At 52.8% G+C, this 17,794-nt stretch overlaps 2 protein-coding genes across 3 annotated transcripts in view; both read left to right on the top strand.

The window, feature by feature from the left end:
* Positions 1-548: 548 nt before the first annotated feature.
* On the top strand, positions 549-16,623 carry MLYCD (malonyl-CoA decarboxylase). 2 transcript variants are annotated; one of them, XM_081216993.1, is made up of 5 exons: positions 549-1,126; positions 9,318-9,430; positions 10,313-10,469; positions 13,201-13,353; positions 15,414-16,623. In XM_081216993.1, exons 1-5 carry the CDS (start codon positions 581-583, stop codon positions 15,945-15,947), a joined length of 1,503 nt encoding a protein of 500 aa, XP_081073119.1. In that variant the 5' UTR covers positions 549-580; the 3' UTR covers positions 15,948-16,623. The 2 variants fall into 2 exon arrangements, with proteins under 2 accessions (XP_081073119.1, XP_081073118.1); XM_081216992.1 differs by having other exon boundaries at positions 9,224-9,426.
* Positions 13,258-17,794, top strand: part of OSGIN1 (oxidative stress induced growth inhibitor 1) — a 53,342-nt gene continuing 48,805 nt past the window's right edge. Inside the window, exon 1 of the mRNA XM_081216996.1 lies at positions 13,258-13,353. The gene's annotated coding sequence lies outside the window, so the exon portion shown is untranslated. The remainder of the gene's footprint in view (positions 13,354-17,794) is intronic.

The raw sequence follows: 17,794 nt of genomic DNA, 5'->3' as shown, positions 1-17,794 counted from the left end.
GGGAGAGCCCGGTTTGCTGTATCGGTGAGAAAGTTCTCCAGCAGGCAGCTGGAAGCCTGGCTCTGGGGGTCATCTGGGTAAGTGAAAGCGCCTGGGCAGGGGTCAAGACAAAGGCTACCTTGCCAGAGAATTACCACCGCGAACACTTCGTAGGCACGCAGATTGCTCCGCTCCTCCCCAGACACACTGGATCAGAATCTCCGGAGTAGGGCCCGGAATCTGCGTGCGTAACAGGTTCCCTAGGTGACCGTGATGTTCCTTGGGGCTGGAGAGTTCGGCCCTAGAGGAGAGGGACTGAGGAGGTGACTTTGGGTGGCCAGATGACAGGGCAGAGGCCGCCCCTGAAGTCGCCACCCGCGCCGTCGCTCGGCCCTCCGATTGGTCGCCTCCCGGGTTACCTTTGGCCACATTTGGCCTCGCGCCGCACTCCGCCCCGCCCCCGTCGCTCCGCCCTCCGATTGGTCGCCGCCCCGCCCGTGCCCGGGGCTCGGGCAACCGGACGGGAGCGTGCCGGAAGCCGGAAGCGCGGCGGCGGCGGCGGCGGCGTTGGCGTTCCCCCAGGCAGCTGTATCCTTGCGCCATGCGAGTTTTTCGGCCGAGTCTGTCGGCTGGGCGCCTCCTTCTCTGGCTGCGGCTGCCCCTGCGGCCGCCGCGGCCGCCCGGACCCCGGCTGTCGAGCGGGCGGGCGGCGGCGGGCGGCGCTCTGGAGCGGGCCATGGACGAGCTGCTGCACCGTGTGGTGCCCGCGATGCCGGCCTACGGGCTGCGCGAGAAGACGCCGGCGCCGGCGGAGAAACAGTGCGCGGACTTCGTGAGCTTCTACGGCGGCCTGGCTGAGGCGGCCGAGCGCGCCGAGCTGCTGGGCCGCCTGGCGCGGGGCTTCGGCGTGGACCACGGCCAGGTGGCCGAGCAGAGCGCCGCCGTGCTCCAGCTGCTCCAGCAGCCGCGGGAGGCGGCCGTGCTCCTGCAGGCAGAGGACCGGCTGCGCTACGCGCTGGTGCCGCGCTACCGCAGCCTCTTCCAGCACATCAGCAAGCTGGACGGCGGCGTGCGCTTCCTGGTGCAGCTGCGGGCCGACCTGCTGGAGGCTCAGGCCCTCAAGCTGATGGAGGGCCCGCACGTCCGGGTAAGGCCCCGCCCGGGCCGCCCCCGACCCTTGGCGGCCCTCCTCATGTCGTCCTCACCCGCCCCTCAAGCCCCAAGCACTCCACCTTCCCCTGCCTGGAGCCGCGCTCACTTCGCCCCGAGTCAGAGCCCCCGAACCCTGTCCCCTTCCTTCCTACGCTTTCCCAGTCCTTGCCTCCCTCTAGGCTCACCTCGCTCGTCTTTATAGAAACTCGGCCCTCGCTTACTTTCAAGGTGACCGTCACGCCTCGTTCCTCATGAGCGTGCTCCATAAAATCTCTTTTATTCTTTTACCTGAGAGGTTTCGTCCGTGTGGTACACTTGAATGGGGACCGAACCGAGCATCCGGTAACTTTAGGAAGATCTGGATGGGGTCAGTAAAAGTTAGTCGCAGTACGCACTGTGTAAGCCCTTGTCCTAAAAAGTCCTGTGAAACGTACAAAGGTGACCAGAACTCGAGGTTGCTACCGTCTAGGAGTGTGGATGCCTTCTATTATTTCTCTGCCTCATAACTTTGACCAGGGCATTTTGACCTTCCTGAGTTCAGCCCTAAAATAGGATTCTAAGTTGACTTCTTGAGGAAATCAGGCGTTTAGCACTGTGAGCTCAGATTAGATGCGAATGAATAGATTAAGATTTAAATAATGATGACTTAAAAGGTGGCTGATAGTTGAATACAGTCCTTTTATTACTACTGATGTTAAGTATGGTGGGACCACTAACTTGCTCTTTTAGTAAACCAAAAATGCTGTAAATGTTCTGGCATTCAGAACTTTAGTAGGTGCAGTTGGCTTTAAAAAGAATTGAACAGTTGACGATTATGTCCTGATTCGTTTAAGAACTCTTAACACTGGCATAACGGTCTTTACGTTCATTGCCTCACTCTTGGGGAGGTGATAAGCATGTCTCCTTTCACAGTAAAGGAATCAAGTCACGTGAGGTCACGTGACTTGACCAGGACCTCAGAGCAAATAAGTATGTCTCTGATCATCCACCCAGATCCAAATTTCCCAGGTTCTTTGCTCTACACTTTATATCCTCATCATGTTATGTGAGTTATGGTGATTATCAGAAACCTCCTTATCTTTCTTGGCTACGTAGCCCTAGACGCATAAAATTGTGTGTAGTTAGGATAGGGTTAATCTCAGGATGATAATAGTAGCTATGATTTGATTGCTCATAATAGCTGGCTAATCTACAATGCTAAGTATTACCTAGGGCCAGTGAGCCTTCAGCTATAAGAGTCACAGGCTGAGAACCTCAGTTATTTATTGCCTTGGCACCAAATCAGTCCTGGAATCCCAGTGTGTTGAATTGACCATGTTCCCAATTAAATCCCCATCTGAATGGCTGAGACCTTGTGTTCCACACACTGTGTGCATACCCATCTGGTTCCTCCCAAGAAAGGCTTGGGTTTAGTCTGCAATCCAAGCAGACTTTTTTTTCCCTCTTGAAGCAGAGACCAGTGCTCCTGAAGGCCTTCTGAAACTTAATTCCCATTGCATAGGAGGCTTGAGAATTAGGTAGGATGTCTTTTGGGTAGGTGACCTGTCCCAAAATGAAACTCTCCACCCACCCATTCAGCCATTCATTGGCTGTCTAGATGGTACCAGGCGTGCTCAGGCTCCAAGATCACTTGGTCCAGAAGCTTCCCTTCTAGTATGGGAGGAGTTAGGGGCGGTCACGGTATGTGTGAGTGCCTTTCATGCACTTGCTCATTTCATCCTCAGCAAGAGGTGGTGACTGTTTGGCAGATGAGGTGATTAAAGCTTGTCGAGGCCCAGTGCAGCACCCAGAGCACAGAGCTGGTAAGAGCGCCTCCACCCAAGCCCCGTCTCCACACTCCACGGTGTGTACTTCATCATGGCACACCAAGTCTCTTAGCTGACAGCCTAACTAGGTCGAAAATGGGCTTATTCTTTTAGATTTGCCTTTTTCTATAAAACTGAAGGAAAGGTAAAACAACCCAGTTGGTGAATGGCGTTGTTTTATTTAGTTTCACTGAGTCAGGAGTTTAATATTCTCTAGTTGTGACTTTGTTTATCCTTCCAAGACTTGGTGTAAGCTTCCATCCTGTCAGCAACCTCAGCACCCATCTTTTTCTGAAACCTCAGGTCAGTCTCTGCTCTTCTGTCGAAAAATCATCAAACCTTCCGTGGCCAGGTGGATGGCGTTCGGTGTCTTTCCTTTGGCATTTTTGCTGCCCACCAGCCATCCTGCGCGTTCCCACTCCCCCAGCATTACTCGCTCCCCTCCACGGACCCTCCTCTCCAGCCAAGCTGGCTCCTGGATGGAACGTTCCTGAACCCGCACCCCTGCGTGATTCCTATTAGAAAAAGAGCCACCTGCGCTCCCAGCTCGTTGGCTAGGATTTTCCAGCCGCTCCAGCTCAGGGTGGCCTCACCCAGTTCTGAGCTTCCTAGGTACGTAATTGTACCACTCATTTGGATTTGATACATTAACCACAGAATCTGTTGTTTGAAATGTATTTTTCCCCCGCAACTGGATGATCAGCTCCTTGAAAACTGGGACCTTTGTCTTGCGTAGCAAAATGATGAATGAAGCGTGAGATAGACTCCCGGGTGCCCTGCCATCTGGCGAAGTGGGCAGCTAACCACTCCCATTCGTCCTGAGGTCAGACTGCTCCACTCAGAGGTCTGAGCCTGGAACGGAACCTGGAGACCAGGAAAGGTTTCCGTGCGGCCGAGAGAGAGAGACATCCTACCAGACATTGGGACTGCCCTTGTCCTGGGGGATTCTTGATGTGGCGTCCGATTCTGTGAGACATAACTGGACTCGTGTCCTTACTATTCCCCACATACGAGAGAAGACTCGTGGTTATCATGAGGTTGAGAAGGGACATCATCAGAGCTCAAAGCTGTGACCTTGAGACTTGACTTGTGGCAGGGAAGCTGGCCCCAGGGAGGTCCAGAGCCTCCAGCAGCACCGTGTCCTCAGACGTTCAGGGTTCCCTTGTGTTACAGCCAAGGCCGTTCACACGCGTAAGGGAAAATCATCACCACCCGAAAGGCAGAAAGTCACGTGGAGTCAAGATGTTTCTCAAGCAGAGGGTGAGTGACCCTAGCCTGACCTTGGCCTCTGCACATGGTCTGGAGGCGCTGGGTGCAGAAGCCTTTTCAGGTGGCTCCATCACACCTCTTGCGTTTCTCTACAGAAATCCTACCCTTAGCCCGAGTGCCTCTAACCGTTAGTAGCTAAATCCGTTGCTCCCCTTACCCTTTGCTCTGTGTGGCTGCGTGAATGTTTTTTTATCCCTATCATTCAAAACATTCAGAGTTGATTTTTTTTTTAACCCATAGAAATCGTCACTGGGATCTGATATTGTAATTAATCACCGGGATCACTTAATGTGTGTGGTCCATCTTGATTCCGTCTTTGTTTATTCTGGATTTTGCAGCCAAGTTAAAGAGGTGGTTAAAAAGCTAGAGCTTTTCGCTTTTAGGAATCCAGTATTGGAAACCACCAGCAGTTTGGCCCTCGAGCTTCAGCGCAGGAGCTGCAGATCCCCAGGGGCCTAGGATGCCGCGGGATGCCCAGGAGGCAGGGAGTAGCAGACCTGAGCACCCCTTGCTGTGCACACGGCACCCCATCACACAGGCGTGCATCTCCCCTGGCCCTTGCTGACCTTGGAGCTGCCAGCTAATGTCAGGTGAACGAGAGCTGCTGTGGGCTCAGGCCTGGGCATTGCCTTGGAGTGGACTCAGTCCACTGCTTTCCCTCACAGCTTCTTGTTTGCTGAATCTCGTGAGCACAAAGGCATCCTTAGAATACCTGGCATGTGTGAGGCCCAAAAGGATGTTGATTGGGCATCTTATACGGAACAATGGGTTCAGCAGAAGGCGCACCAGGTGGGGAAGGAAGGCCCCAGTTATGCTGGTCAGAAGCGTGATTTTAGGTGATCGTAGCCACGTCCCTTAACTGTCCTGGGCCAACCAGCTCTGCCGCTGAGGCGGTAGTGGTCAGTCTGCCCAAGGTCAGCCTGCTTCTCTTCTAAAAATACTGTGGAGCTTGGCTAAACACAGTTGTGAATGAGGTCAGTTTGTCAAGATACTGGTCTCTGACTGAGGGCTGTGATTATTGGAAATATGGGAAGAATCCAGAAGCCTGACACTTCTGTTTGAGTGGAGCCCAGCATGAAGCCCGAGGCAGAAGTCCAGGCTGGGGTAGATCTCTTTTCTTGGATATTTTAAATCGGGTGAGGTTTCTTTTCTTGTTCTTAATCCTTCCTGATAGGAAGTTCAGAGTCGGTATCACGTCTGTTTGCCGGGAAGATGCAAGTGCTGTGTAGAAAGTTTTTACAACCCGGCAAACGTCAAATGTCTGCTGTGGTTTTCAAGATAGCAGATCCGCTGCAGAGAGGATGGACGTTGCTGCCCATCAATTAAAAGGTTGTTAGAAGCCTAAGTGTCTTAGAGGCCAGCCTGGGACTTCTTGATTCATCCCAAGTCTCTGCTGCCATGGTCCGTCCCTCTGATGCCGCTTTGTAGCACTTCTTGGATTATAAAGAAAGGGATTTTAGTTGTTTTCCTAATTAAGGAATTTGTAGAAAAGGGACTTGTCAATGTCCTTGAATTCTCTGATCACGGGACCCCTGCCCCCCACCCCGAGTTTTAATCTTAGGAAATAGAACAATAAACCAGTCATCCAGTGTTGGGCAGGGGTGGGTAATACCAAATCCACAAAGCAGCTTAATCACACCAGGAAAAGAAACGGTCCCTTTGCTTACAAGATCAAATGTTCTTTTTGTTAAAAATGCTCTTCTCAAAAAAAAAGAAAAAAAGCTCTTCTCCTCTGTTGAAGTTCCAAGTGAGTTGAGAGGCTTATTAAGATGCCTGGCCCTGTGGCTGTACGTCCGCGTTTGCGCGTTCTTTCCCGAGGCGGCAAGTGTGGGCTTTGAGCTCTGAGGTGTGAATCCACCCGTCAGTTGCTTTCCTCAACGAGACGCCCTGTGAACTTGCGGTTGTGTGGCCAGCTCCTGAGCCAGGTACACGGTGTGCGGGCAGGCGCGTGCTTCTTGTGTGTGCAGTTTGCAGGCCCTTTGTTTTTCTGCAGAGTTATATCCAAAAGCCCTTTGGGGTTGAAGAGTTCAGTCTCTTACAGATACAATCCCCAGTGAAGCCGAGGGAACTCATTCTAAGAGAGGGTCTGGGCACCGTCAGATATTTGTGGGCAGCAGAAGGGAGCTGGCATTTAGGAGACGATGGGCGATTTGAATGTAGAAATGACGGTGAGAGCTGTGGGAACCTTAACAGAAGCCCGGGCGGAACATTGGAGGAGGGACCAAACTCGTATCAGGCAGGGTCCCCACGCCACCACCGCAGCGCGCAGCCGCACCACAGTTTGCTGTAAACCTGCTCTGGTGTCTTGTCCTGTTTTGAAGTTAACCTGGTGGTCCTCCTGAATTCTGCACTTAGCTAGACTAAGAGATGAACGCATTTGTAGATGGGAACGTTGTCCCGGCAGTTGTATGTTCGTGTCCTGGGTCACTGATAAATGGTTTCTGAATCACTGAGCATGACGCATACACGATTCCTCTCCCTCCTGCTGTCTGAGATCCGGTAGCCTTGCTGCCCTCGGCACCTAATTCCAGCCTGAACAGCTGCGGTCCTGTTAGCACTGGGCGGTGGAGATGTGTAACCTTTAACCTAGATTCCCGGATCTCGTGTCTGGTGTCCCACGTTATAGCTGTCAGTAGCCCAGAATAGAACGAAGGGACTTGGAGAAGAGGCGCTTCCATCAGCCAGACCATTCCTTTCATAATCAATACTGTATGAATGCCGAAGGCAGATTTTTCCAACTTGTTGCTATTGTGCGTCTCATAGAGATGCTATAGAGTTCCGTGTACATCCTACATGGAACTCGGCTGGTCTGTTCCTAACCTTTCAGTGCAGAGGTTCCCAACCTGGGGAACCTGGTTGGGAACTGAGTTTCAAAGGGGTCCATGAACCCCAGGAAACCGTGTGCAGAGTTTTATTCATGTGTTTGCATTTTTCTGAGGGGAGTGTCCCCAGTTTTTAGCACATGTGCAAGAGTGTATGAGGACCCCAGGAAGACTGAGAACCACTGTAGTCAGTGCAGGAAATACAGTTTTATAAGGAGCCGTTCTGTGTTGCCTGGTGAGCCATCCCTTCTCCTCCCTTCCTGCTACTTCCTGGTCACTGTTTTCCAGTTTGTCTTCTCTTTTTCATTTGCCATCAATCTGTTAAATCATCTTCCACATGGAAGACCCCACATGTGGCTTTGAGAACCAGAGGACTAAATCAGAAATGACCTCTGCCCTTACAGAGCTGAGAGGCCAGTAAAGGAGACTAGACCATGGGATAAAGAGTTACGAGGCATTACAGAGGGCATCTGGTCCAGTCGCCTGTCGACGTGGAAATCCTTTCTAAAACATCTCCACCGTGTTCTTGTCCACCCTGTGCTCATCTCTTCCCGTGGGGAGGGCCGCTGTCTCCCAGGAGGACCTCTGTGGGCAGCCCTGGCTACACAGAAGTTCTCCTTTACATGGAGTCTGACTGGGCCCCCCCACTTGGTCCTAGACTTGCTCCCTTTCCTCGCCCCCGTGGGGCCTGTTTTGTGCCCTGGGCCTTCAGTGTTTAAAGATGGACCTCGCTTCGTTCTGAAACCCTTTCTGAGCCACCACCCCCATGCCTGCAACTTACCCTCAAGTGACAAGGTTCTGAGTCCTTTGACCTTTTACCAGAGATTAAAATGTGAAGTGGCCCTATAACAGTTTTATAGCTTGTGTACAGTTTTACAGGTGTTATCCATCATGGTCTTTGTGATTCTTATACAGGGATTCATAAGGTCAGTTCTGTACCAGACATACTGAGATGTTTGCTGTTATTCAATAATAATATGCAGTGTATCTGTTAGTATGCAGTTCATCTATAAATAACAGAGACTCAAAACAGCAGTGGTTTGAATAAGAGAAGTTTGTCTTTCATGAAGAAGTCTGGAGGTAGGCAGCCCAGGGCTGATCCTGCTCTGCGGTGCCCTCAGTTGTCCCAGACTTCTGTTTGTTGCTCTTCCCTGAAAAACGCATCCCCAAAGTTACCTCATGGCCCAAGATGGCTGCTCCAGCTCTAGCCATCACATCGCCTTCCAACCTGCAGCGGGAAAGACAAAGAAAAAGATCAGCCCTTTGCTGCTCCTGCCATCTTTCAAGGTTCCCAGAAGCTGCTGCAGCATACCTCTGCTTACATCTGAGAAGCCAGAACTCAGTCACATGATTAGCCCTAGCGGCAGTGCAAACTTTCTTCAGAACAGCCATGTGCCCAGCCAAAAAGTGAAGCTTCTGTTGATTTTGGAAAAAGGGATGCAGCCATTGAGGAACAGCAGCCTTGTCTCTTGCCCTAGACATCCCCTCTGCTCTGGCTGTCACAAAGCTTACCACTATTACATGGTCAGCAGTCACCACAGACTAAACGGGGAGGGTTCTGCCCCTGCATCATGTCCTCCCCTTTCCTTACTCACCTCTTGTTCTATCCTTGCTTGAAAAGTTTCAGTGCGAACGTATCTCTGATGGTAAAGTTGACTCACATCATTTTTGGAAGTAGAATAAATATAAGTACGTGAAATCCGAATCACGTCATCAATTCTAAATGCATGGCTTGCCCGACACACTGTTATTCTACGGCCCACTCAGGGAGGAGAAAATGCCTCCGATTCAACCGTGACCCGCCATCATTTGAACAAGGCGTCCTGACCACCAAGATGTGAAAATGGGAAAACACACACCTTAGAGCTGTCGAAATGTGGGGCGCGGGACCCAGTGCTCGTTTCTCTTGGGAAACAAGAAAGGGTGTTTTTGGTGAACCAGAGAACCTTCCTGAGAGGGTGTTAGACGCCGTTCAGCGTCAGCTTAACGTCACGTGTGCAGCTGTGTTCACGGCGGCGAATGCTTCGGCACACTTCATTTGATTTGGGCAACTCAGCTCAGAGGGAACCAGGTGTCTTACAGGTGGAAGGAGGGAGGAAAGAAGTAGAGCTGAGTTCGGTCCGTCGTGGCCGAGAGCCGAGCCCGGGGGAGCTGCCTCAGGACGGGCTCATCCTGCCCGCTCCTCTTTTGTGTCAGGTTTTGGTGTCGAATTCCCGGTGCTGGCAGCGATGCGGGGATGGGCTGGACGTCTTTCCCTCGGAAGGCCAGCGCTCCCCCCTCTCCATTTCAGGAAATGAACGGGGTGCTGAAAAGCATGTTCTCGGAATGGTTTTCTTCTGGGTTCCTGAACCTGGAGCGGGTCACCTGGCGTTCACCGAGCGAAATGCTGCAGAAAATCAGTGAGTAAGTATTTATGACATTGCCGCTTTTCTTACGTTTCAGCGGAAAGCCAGTCTCCATTCCCGTGTACGTTTTGTTCCAAGCCTGATAAAACCCAAACACAAGATCCACAAAGCTGGCTGTCCTAGCCGGTGATGCCGAGACCATGGAGGAGGAAAGGGCACAGGTGGAAGCTGGTCCTCGTGCCAGTGAACCTGCACTTGGGGTCTCAGTCACGTCCTCATGTTTAAAGCCCTCAGGCCCGCATCTCCCCAACGACCCCATGATCAGAGCTGCCCGGGTTCACTGGACCAAGCATTGGCATTAGTAACTCAAAAACCGTCTGTCTCAACCAGCTGTTAAAATGTCTCCCTTGGATAAAATCTCCAAATTCACGGTATAGTGCGTGATTCCCACCTTCCCCCGGACCCAGTAAAATGCAGGCTGACCCACGGTAGCATGCTGCCATGTTGCATATTGAAATAAAGCAGCGGTGGCCGAGGTCGCTGGACAAATGGAAGCAGCCAGGTGATGCGTGTCCTCGGCAGCACGGGCTTCAGACTGCAGAGATTAAGAGGAAGCAGGAGACGTAGGATGTCTGGTGACAGGCATCTGGTCGAGTCTCTGTGTTGAAATCTGCCACATAATTCTTCCCCCGGGGCCTGGCAAACGAGTCTTAAGACCGGGGATGAGGGCACAGTTTTGTGTGTAAAACGGTCACCAGTTGTGCTTCCTCTCAGCGCTGTTTCACGCTAAAATGATCTTTGAATTTCCTGCGGAGTCTGTAGAAGCTGTATTTAAAGGATTGCTTTGACTTGAGTGAATAATACGAGTAGGAATCAGCCCCGCAGCTGTTTAACTTATGATTTGTACTTCTGTCTTGCCCCTTCATAACGTTCTCGTCAGGGCTGAGGCTGTGCATCCCGTTAAGAACTGGGCGGACATGAAACGGCGCGTGGGGCCCTACAGAAGGTGTTACTTCTCCTCTCACTGCTCGACCCCGGGGGAGCCCCTGATCATTTTGCACGTGGCCCTGACCAGTGAGATCTCCAGCAGCATCCAGGTACCCGTGCACGGTCGATTCAGGATGGGGCAGACGGCCCAGGGTGCCTTAAGTTTTCTGTTAACTTAATTTTCTCACCTTTTTGAAAATAAATTGCTTTTTGGCCTTTGTGGATCTTTGCATTACCTAGATACAGTCTCCAGATCTGCAGCCACAGAGTGGAGACGGGCAATGTGTGGGCAGTGATGGGACGGGGCAAGCTTCTGCCAGGGTGTGTGGACCTTGGGTTGAGACGTGGTCCAGGCTGTTATGGAGGAGGGGGTACAGGTGCAGGGGCGCGGGGGTCAACTCTTCAGCATCTAAGTGCCTGTGGGTGGTTTCAAAAGACAGCCGATTGAGAAATTGGAAAGTCGGCTGTGCTGCGTGCCTGACGTGGGCCCAGCGCTCTGTCCGGTGTGGTGGTTCCCTCCCTCCAGGAGCAAGCTGGGCTTCTCCGCGAGGCGTTGGTGAGTGTCTGAAACACTCAGTCCGCAGGCCCACGCGGGGCAGGAGCTGGGGCTGCAGAGCAGGTCCATTGAGGGGACGTGGGCACCCGTGGGTCACTGTGGCTTCGGGATCGGAATGGCCTGTTAGGAGGCTGAGAGGTGATGGCAGATCTCAGGTGGGCGCTGGGCAGTGTCTCCTGGCATCGGAGGGCGGAGGACTCGTCAGCAGGGAGACGTTCCCGTACGATGCTTGTTTGGAGGCGCCTGCACTGTCACGCACTAGAAGTTACCACGACCTCCCTGGGGGCAGTTTGGTAATAACTATTAAAATATAAAACGTGTTCCTTTTGGCCCAAAAATTCCACTCTCAGGAATTTATCCCAGGAGAGGCTCAGAGCTGAGAGTTTGGGTGGTTGCCCACTGCAGCATCGTCTGGAGGTGGGAGTGGTAACCAGAGTGCCCACCGGGAGGGGGCGCTCTAGGGAACGACAGCGTGTGCGTGTGGCCTGTCCTCACAGACCCTGCGGTCCCACGTGTGGCCTTAAGTGTGGATTTAGCTTTGTATTTTTGACATGGAACGTCAACCTTGACTTACTATTGACTGAAGATTCAGGTTCCAGCCTAGCCTATCTGGTGTGACCGTCTGTGTGGCATGAATTACGTCGACTGAGCGTTTGCTGTGCCCCGCCCGCCCGCAGAGCGCCCTCCTGTGTTTGCTCCCAGCGCCTTGTGACTCAGGCTTGTTACTGTTGTTGTCCTCGTTTTAGACATGAGGACTCTGAGGCTAGGAGGGGACTGCAGAGATTTGCCCGGGATGATGGAAGAAGTGGGGACGGTGGGGGACCGGAATCCCAGCCCTAAGGGCAGTTGCCTTCCTTGTGAGGAGACTTGCGCATCCGGACACACACGAGAGACCGCGTGTGTACGTGGTTTTGTATGCACATGTGTTTATGTGTGTACCTGCCTGGGGCCAATGAGACCGACCTGGAAAGGCGCTCCCCAGAACGTTACCAGTAGGACTGGGTGTTCGGTTCTGGAGTGATCTGTGATTTCTTCTTCATGCGTTTATTTCTTGCCTCGTTGACATTATGCATATATCATTCATATAATCAAAGAAAGGTTCATTTGTTTGGGGTTTGTTTTTTTTTTTGAAAACTTAAAAAAAAAGATTTGCTGGAGACAAATTTTGAGTCCAGAACCACGAGATAACCTACAGACTTCTTGAAAAACAAAGGAGGTGATCCAACAAGATGAGGACGAGGAATGATGGGAGGAGGGCTCCTCCGTCAGCTGCGGGTGCAGGAGAGGCTGGCGGGGCCCCGATGTCATGGCCACTGCGTCACCATCCACCCAACTTTCCTTGTGGTGACGGTTCATGGCTTCCCAGGAGTCACAGAAAAGACCCTCCGAGCGTCTGAAGGGGATGAGAGCTGAGGATGTTTTTCCCCAGGGGGGTACGCGCAGACCCACGCATCCCATTGGCAACTTAAGAAAGTCTGTGGGCTCCAGACCTCAGCCTGGACTCTGGGCCAGACTCCCCTACTTCAAGCAACCGGGGTAGCTGGTAGGAGTTTAGAGCAGCGTAAGCGTGTCCTTCAGAAGCAGGCTGGCGGGCCTGTGTCCAAGCCAACTGCAAGGTCTCCACCACTGCTCTCCAGTGGCCCTCAGGGTATAAAGCTCAGAGGGCCCCGCACTCACATCTCAGAGCAGATCAAGTCGGACTTGGCTAAGGGACTTCCCATTACAAGTCACACTGATTCTTAGATCGCTTCTCGTACGTGTCTGTGCGGGCATGTGGTTTCACTGTGGAAATATAGGACTTGGCAGAAAACCAAAAAGGTACATAGGAAAAGCATAAAAAGGTACATTTCCTGAAAGAAAACTTACATGGGACTGCATCCAGCTTACTGGGAAATGTAAACAACTAGGACTCAGAGGGGAGGAGGGAGGCCTGCAGGACGCAGCGGGCAGCCTGTGCACAGGAGCCGCGGGAAGTGGGGCCCTTGGCCTCGCAGAGGGCTGGCGTGCTGTCTGTGGGTGTCGGGGGGCAGCAGATTGCACAGAGAGAGAGACCTCCCCTGAGAGAGACCTAGGGGACATCAGTTGTGATTCAGCGAAGCTTGTGGGAGAATTTCAAAGTGGTAGAAATGATACAACTTTGAGCAAACAGCCAGGGAAGTTGTGAGACCACCACCGCCTCCAGAGAGGTCTCAGAACAAGGTCTAGAGCCTGGTCCTTGGGTCGAGGGACCCCCAGGAGGGGTGAGGGCGGGGCGGGTGCCCATCACTGTCCTTGATGTTTTCCAGACCATCATAGTGAAGGAGAGTCCCACGTCAGAGACAGAGGAGCGGGACAAGATCACCACAGCCGTCCTATACTCGCTGAGCCTGACCCAGCAGGGGCTGCAGGGCGTGGAGCTGGGCACCTTCCTCATCAAGCGGGTGGTGAAGGAGCTGCAGGTGAGCGAGGCTCGACCCTTATCCCTCTGCACCGCTGTGCGTGTCCCCGCCTTGGGATGGCCCAGCAGCTCTGCCCTCATCTCTGCGGACAGGGTGAAGCTGTTGGGCCGGAGTGAGCAGGAGGGGTGGAAAAGTGCCAGGTGGCCCTTGGCACTTCCTAGGAGCCCCGAGACTCGTCAGGGGGTGGAAGCAGTGCCGAGGAAAAGGCCCTCAAAGCTAGCTGCTCATGGGCCACAAATCCAGATGCGTCCTGGGGGCGGCAGCTTCTGCAGGGAACCCTGCACCCTGGCTGCTGGGGCAGCTCCTGATGGGCACGCGCTGTCCTGGCATGGTCGCCAGCAGGGCCCCCTTCACTCCCACTGTCCAGTCCTGGCCGTGCCAACCTCCCTACCCACCCTCACCCACTCGTGGCCCGGGAGGGAGCATCAAGGTTCGACTTCGACCAGGCAGTTGGAGGGTAAATGCACTGGCACCTGGTTTTTTTTAATAATTGCCTTCTCTTGGTTGCCCTGGGAAACATAGAAATGTTCAGGTCCACTCTGGGTTTGGGCTTTTTAAAACTACCTCATGAGGGGCTGGAGTGAACTGTAATGTGTAGAATCTAATTTTTAGGTAAAATAATTAGATCATGACTAATTGGCTCTGAGGCTTCTGGTGGTTTCAACACAGACAGCTGCTGCAGAAGCTCTTCCTCAGGGGATGACACATAGGGTGGAATTTAAATATTCGCTTCGTGTGAAATTCATAGTTTTAAGTCTGAGAACTTGGGATTCGGTTGGGTATCAGCTTCGTTAGAATCACTCCCTGCCGCTTTTTCCCCAGAGGCGATAAGAAGCACATCTGATTGCTCTGAGTTTCTTCTTTTATTTCCTGCTTCTTTGCTGAAGGTGCTAATGAACGGGGCGAGGGCGGGCGGGTAGCAGGGCTGGGACGAGGCAGAAAGGCAGTCAGAGGAGGAGCAGAATCCGGGGTCTGGCTGATGCAGCAGGTTCTGTTTCTGAATCAGGCAGCCCAGGAGCCATCCTGCCGCTGACCTCTTCTCCACGTCTGGGCTGGGAGCCGGGAAGTCACCTGAGAAACCTGGAGGGAAAGGCAGCCCTTCCTCCACAGAGGTGTCCGTGGAGGTTTATGAAGGAGGCGCCTTAAACGCCCATTGAAAAGTCATGGGACCGTTTTATCTTTTAATATTGTTCTGTCGTTAAAGTTACGGTTCTGAATTTTGAGTGACAGTGAGAAAGCGCTCATGGTATAAATGCACAAAGCAGGATGTAAAATAACTGTCTCACCCTTGCAGAAATTGCCTGGAGAAAGACCAGGAGTTATACTCTTATCAAACCTGGAGAGTATGGTGGTTTCTTTGATTCTGTCCTAAATTTAAAAAAATTTTTCTGTAGTGAGCATATATTACATTTTTAATTGGAAAATACTGAGTTCTTTGAAACGATCATTGAGATCTCTCTGTACTTTGAACAACAGTGATTGAACCGTGTTATCTGATGTGGAGACATAACCGTTACCCCCGCTTCTATCCCATCCTCTGCACCCACTGTGCTATAGTTGGGCGATCGGTTATTCATTCAACAAACAGCAAACAGTCACTGGGTACTTGTGTGCCAAGCACCAAACCAGGTTCTGTGGCGGCAGCGAAGTCCATGGGAGGGGCCTGGTGGGCTAGAAAGGCAAGACCTGTAGTCAGAAGACAGCACCCCACATCGTAGCAGCGCACCCCTCCAATTTCAGGCAGGTCCCCCAACTAGCTGGCATGGATAGTGGTGCAGATGGAGACCCCACAATAAAGGCTTGTCCTGGGGACTCAGGATGCCTCCAGGACCTGGCACACATCAAATCCTTAATAACTGTTCCTTGAAAGAAGAAGATTCGTGCGCATCAAATATCACTTTGTAAACCACACAGCAGCACACGGAGGTTAATGATACATAAGCGAGAAATGAGGAGGTGTTTCTGAATCCGTGACTCACCTGCTAAATTGTGTGTGTGTGTGTGTGTGTGTGTGTGTGTTTTCTCCACCTTCCTTTCCCCACCCCAACTGTGCCCTGCAGAAGGAGTTTCCTCACCTGGGGACGTTTGCAAGTCTGTCCCCTATCCCTGGGTTCACCAAGTGGCTTCTGGGGCTGCTGAAATCAAAAGCAAAGGATCACGGGACGAACGAACTGTTGACAGATTCCGAGTGTAGAGAAATCTCCAAGATCACGGGCGGTCCCGTGAATGAGACCCTCAAGACCTTTCTCAGCAGCAGCGAGTGGGTCCAGTCTGAGCCGCTGGCCCGGGCACTCCAGGCCCCCCTGATGCGGCTCTGCGCCTGGTACCTGTACGGGGAGAAGCACCGGGGCTACGCCCTGAACCCCGTGGCCAACTTCCACTTGCAGAACGGGGCCGTGATGTGGCGCATCAACTGGATGGCTGACGTCAGCCTCAAGGGCATCACGGGCTCGTGTGGCCTCATGGTCAATTACCGCTACTTCCTGGAGGACACGGCTGCCAACAGGGCCGCCTACCTCAGCTCCAAGAGCATCAAAGCGTCCGAGCAGGTCCTCAGCCTGGTGGCCCAGTTTCAGAAGAACAGCAAACTCTAAGTCACCTTTGCTGAAGCCAACATCCCCGGCTTGGAAAAGGATAATTTTCAGGAGGGGTCGGGGATGGGGTTTATTACCCAGAGGAGCTTCTAGAGTGAACCGGAGTTGAACTGTGCTCTCTGGCCTGTGGCGGGGTCACACTGGAAGGCCGGGCCCGGGCTTTGCACGAGGGAAGATGCGGTACCACTGCAAGGTAGTGGTGGGTACAGGTAGACGTGGGCTGGATGGGGATGCTGTGCTCTCTCCAGAAGATTCCATCGTGGCCTTTGGCCTGGCTCCCTGCCCTGGGATGGTCTTCAGAAACCGTGGAGCCTCTGCTGGCTCTCGTCCCAAGGTGGGTGGGTCAGCTGCTCTGGGACTCGGGCAGGTGGCCCAGGTGAGAACAGATGTTCCTTCCAGCGTAGAACATGGTTCAGCCATGATTGTTTTAGCCGTTTCTCTCTGCTGATTGCAAAGGGCTAGAGGGCTGTGCTGCACTTCACTAGTTAAATTCTGGAGACCGTGAACGTGTGAAAAGGTTTGTGACTTTGCACAAACTTCACTAAGCCAAATTACTGGAAACGAGAGCTCTTGTCGCCTGGGGCTTAACTTGCATTACAGACTTGACAGTTACAGCGATTCAAGTTCGTGATGAACTTCGTAGCAAAAAACAAGTTTGTCCTGTGAAGCATTAAACACGTGGTTATTCACGATCGCATAGTGGTCGTCTTTGAGGTCCGAGACCTCGTTAGCCGTGCCCTTGGTCCCCAGCCAGCCCGTTGGCAGGTTTGATGCTCTGTGAAGCGGGCCTGGAGCGTGTGGCCTGAGGACAGAGGTGATGGCAGAGGCGCTGCTGATTGTGGGTGAGGAGGGGGGTGTGATGTTGAGTCAGGCAGCAGGTCCCCACCTTCCTTGCCTTTCACCTTCCAGACCCGTCCCTGGACCACCTCTGTTGTCTTCTTCGTGTCACTTGTTGCCTGGTAACAAACAACATGACTGCGGTCACTGCTAGAAATTGTGCCTTTTCTGGATCCTGGTAGAAGCAGCCCCCTCCTTCTTGGTTTTGCTTTGAGCTGATGGTGAGAGCCCCTGGGCTCTGCAGGCCTGAAGTCACCGCCCTCCAGGAGCTTGGAAAAAGTTAAGGCACCAACTGCTTCCGTGTGGCAGGCGGCCCCTGAGGCCGTAGCCCCTGATTCCCACGCTGCACGCCTTATCTTTGTTCAGCCTCTTATATGGGAATCTTCAAAAAAATACACAGAAGTGGAGAAAATGGTGTAATGACCCTAGGTACATACCACCCAGCTTCCACAACCATCAGTAATTTTTCATTTTTATCAAACCTTATTTCTTTTTTTTTTTTTTTTTTTTTGTGGTACGCGGGCCTCTTACTGTTGTGGCCTCTCCCGCTGTGGAGCACAGGCTCCGGACACGCAGGCTCAGCGGCCATGGCTCACGGGCCCAGCCACTCCGCGGCATGTGGGATCTTCCCAGACCGGGGCACGAACCCGTGTCTCCTGCATCGGCAGGCGGACTCTCAACCACTGCGCCACCAGGGAAGCCCAAACCTTATTTCTTATAATGTGTTACATTTAGGTGTTCTGTGAAGACTGGATGACGGATGGATGGATGGGTGGATATGGATGGTGCCGTGCTCTGAATGTTTATGTCCCACCAAAATTTACCTGTTGAAATCCGAACCCCCCAAAGGTGATGGCATTAGGAGGTGGGGCCTCTGGGAGGTGATATAGGTCATGAGAGTGGAGCCCTCCTGAATGGGATTAGTGTCCGTATACCTCATGACCTCACGAAGCTCCCTAGGCAATTCTGCAGCTGAAGGAGGGCCCTCATCCAACCTTGCTGCCCCCCAA

Source organism: Mesoplodon bidens, assembly GCF_964165515.1.
Source record: "Mesoplodon bidens genome assembly, chromosome: 18".
NCBI lineage: Eukaryota > Metazoa > Chordata > Mammalia > Artiodactyla > Ziphiidae > Mesoplodon > Mesoplodon bidens.
Note: the sequence above shows the minus strand (reverse complement) of the source record. Positions and strands in the feature narration are given on the sequence as shown.

Coding starts and splice junctions, on each gene's coding strand:
- MLYCD (XM_081216992.1), top strand. CDS start 581: ATGCGAGTTTTTCGGCCGAGTCTGTCGGCTGGGCGCCTCCTTCTCTGG. Junction 1,127..9,223: donor TGGAGGGCCCGCACGTCCGG/GTAAGGCCCCGC, acceptor CTTTTGTGTCAG/GTTTTGGTGTCGAATTCCCG. Junction 13,354..15,413: donor GGGTGGTGAAGGAGCTGCAG/GTGAGCGAGGCT, acceptor TGTGCCCTGCAG/AAGGAGTTTCCTCACCTGGG.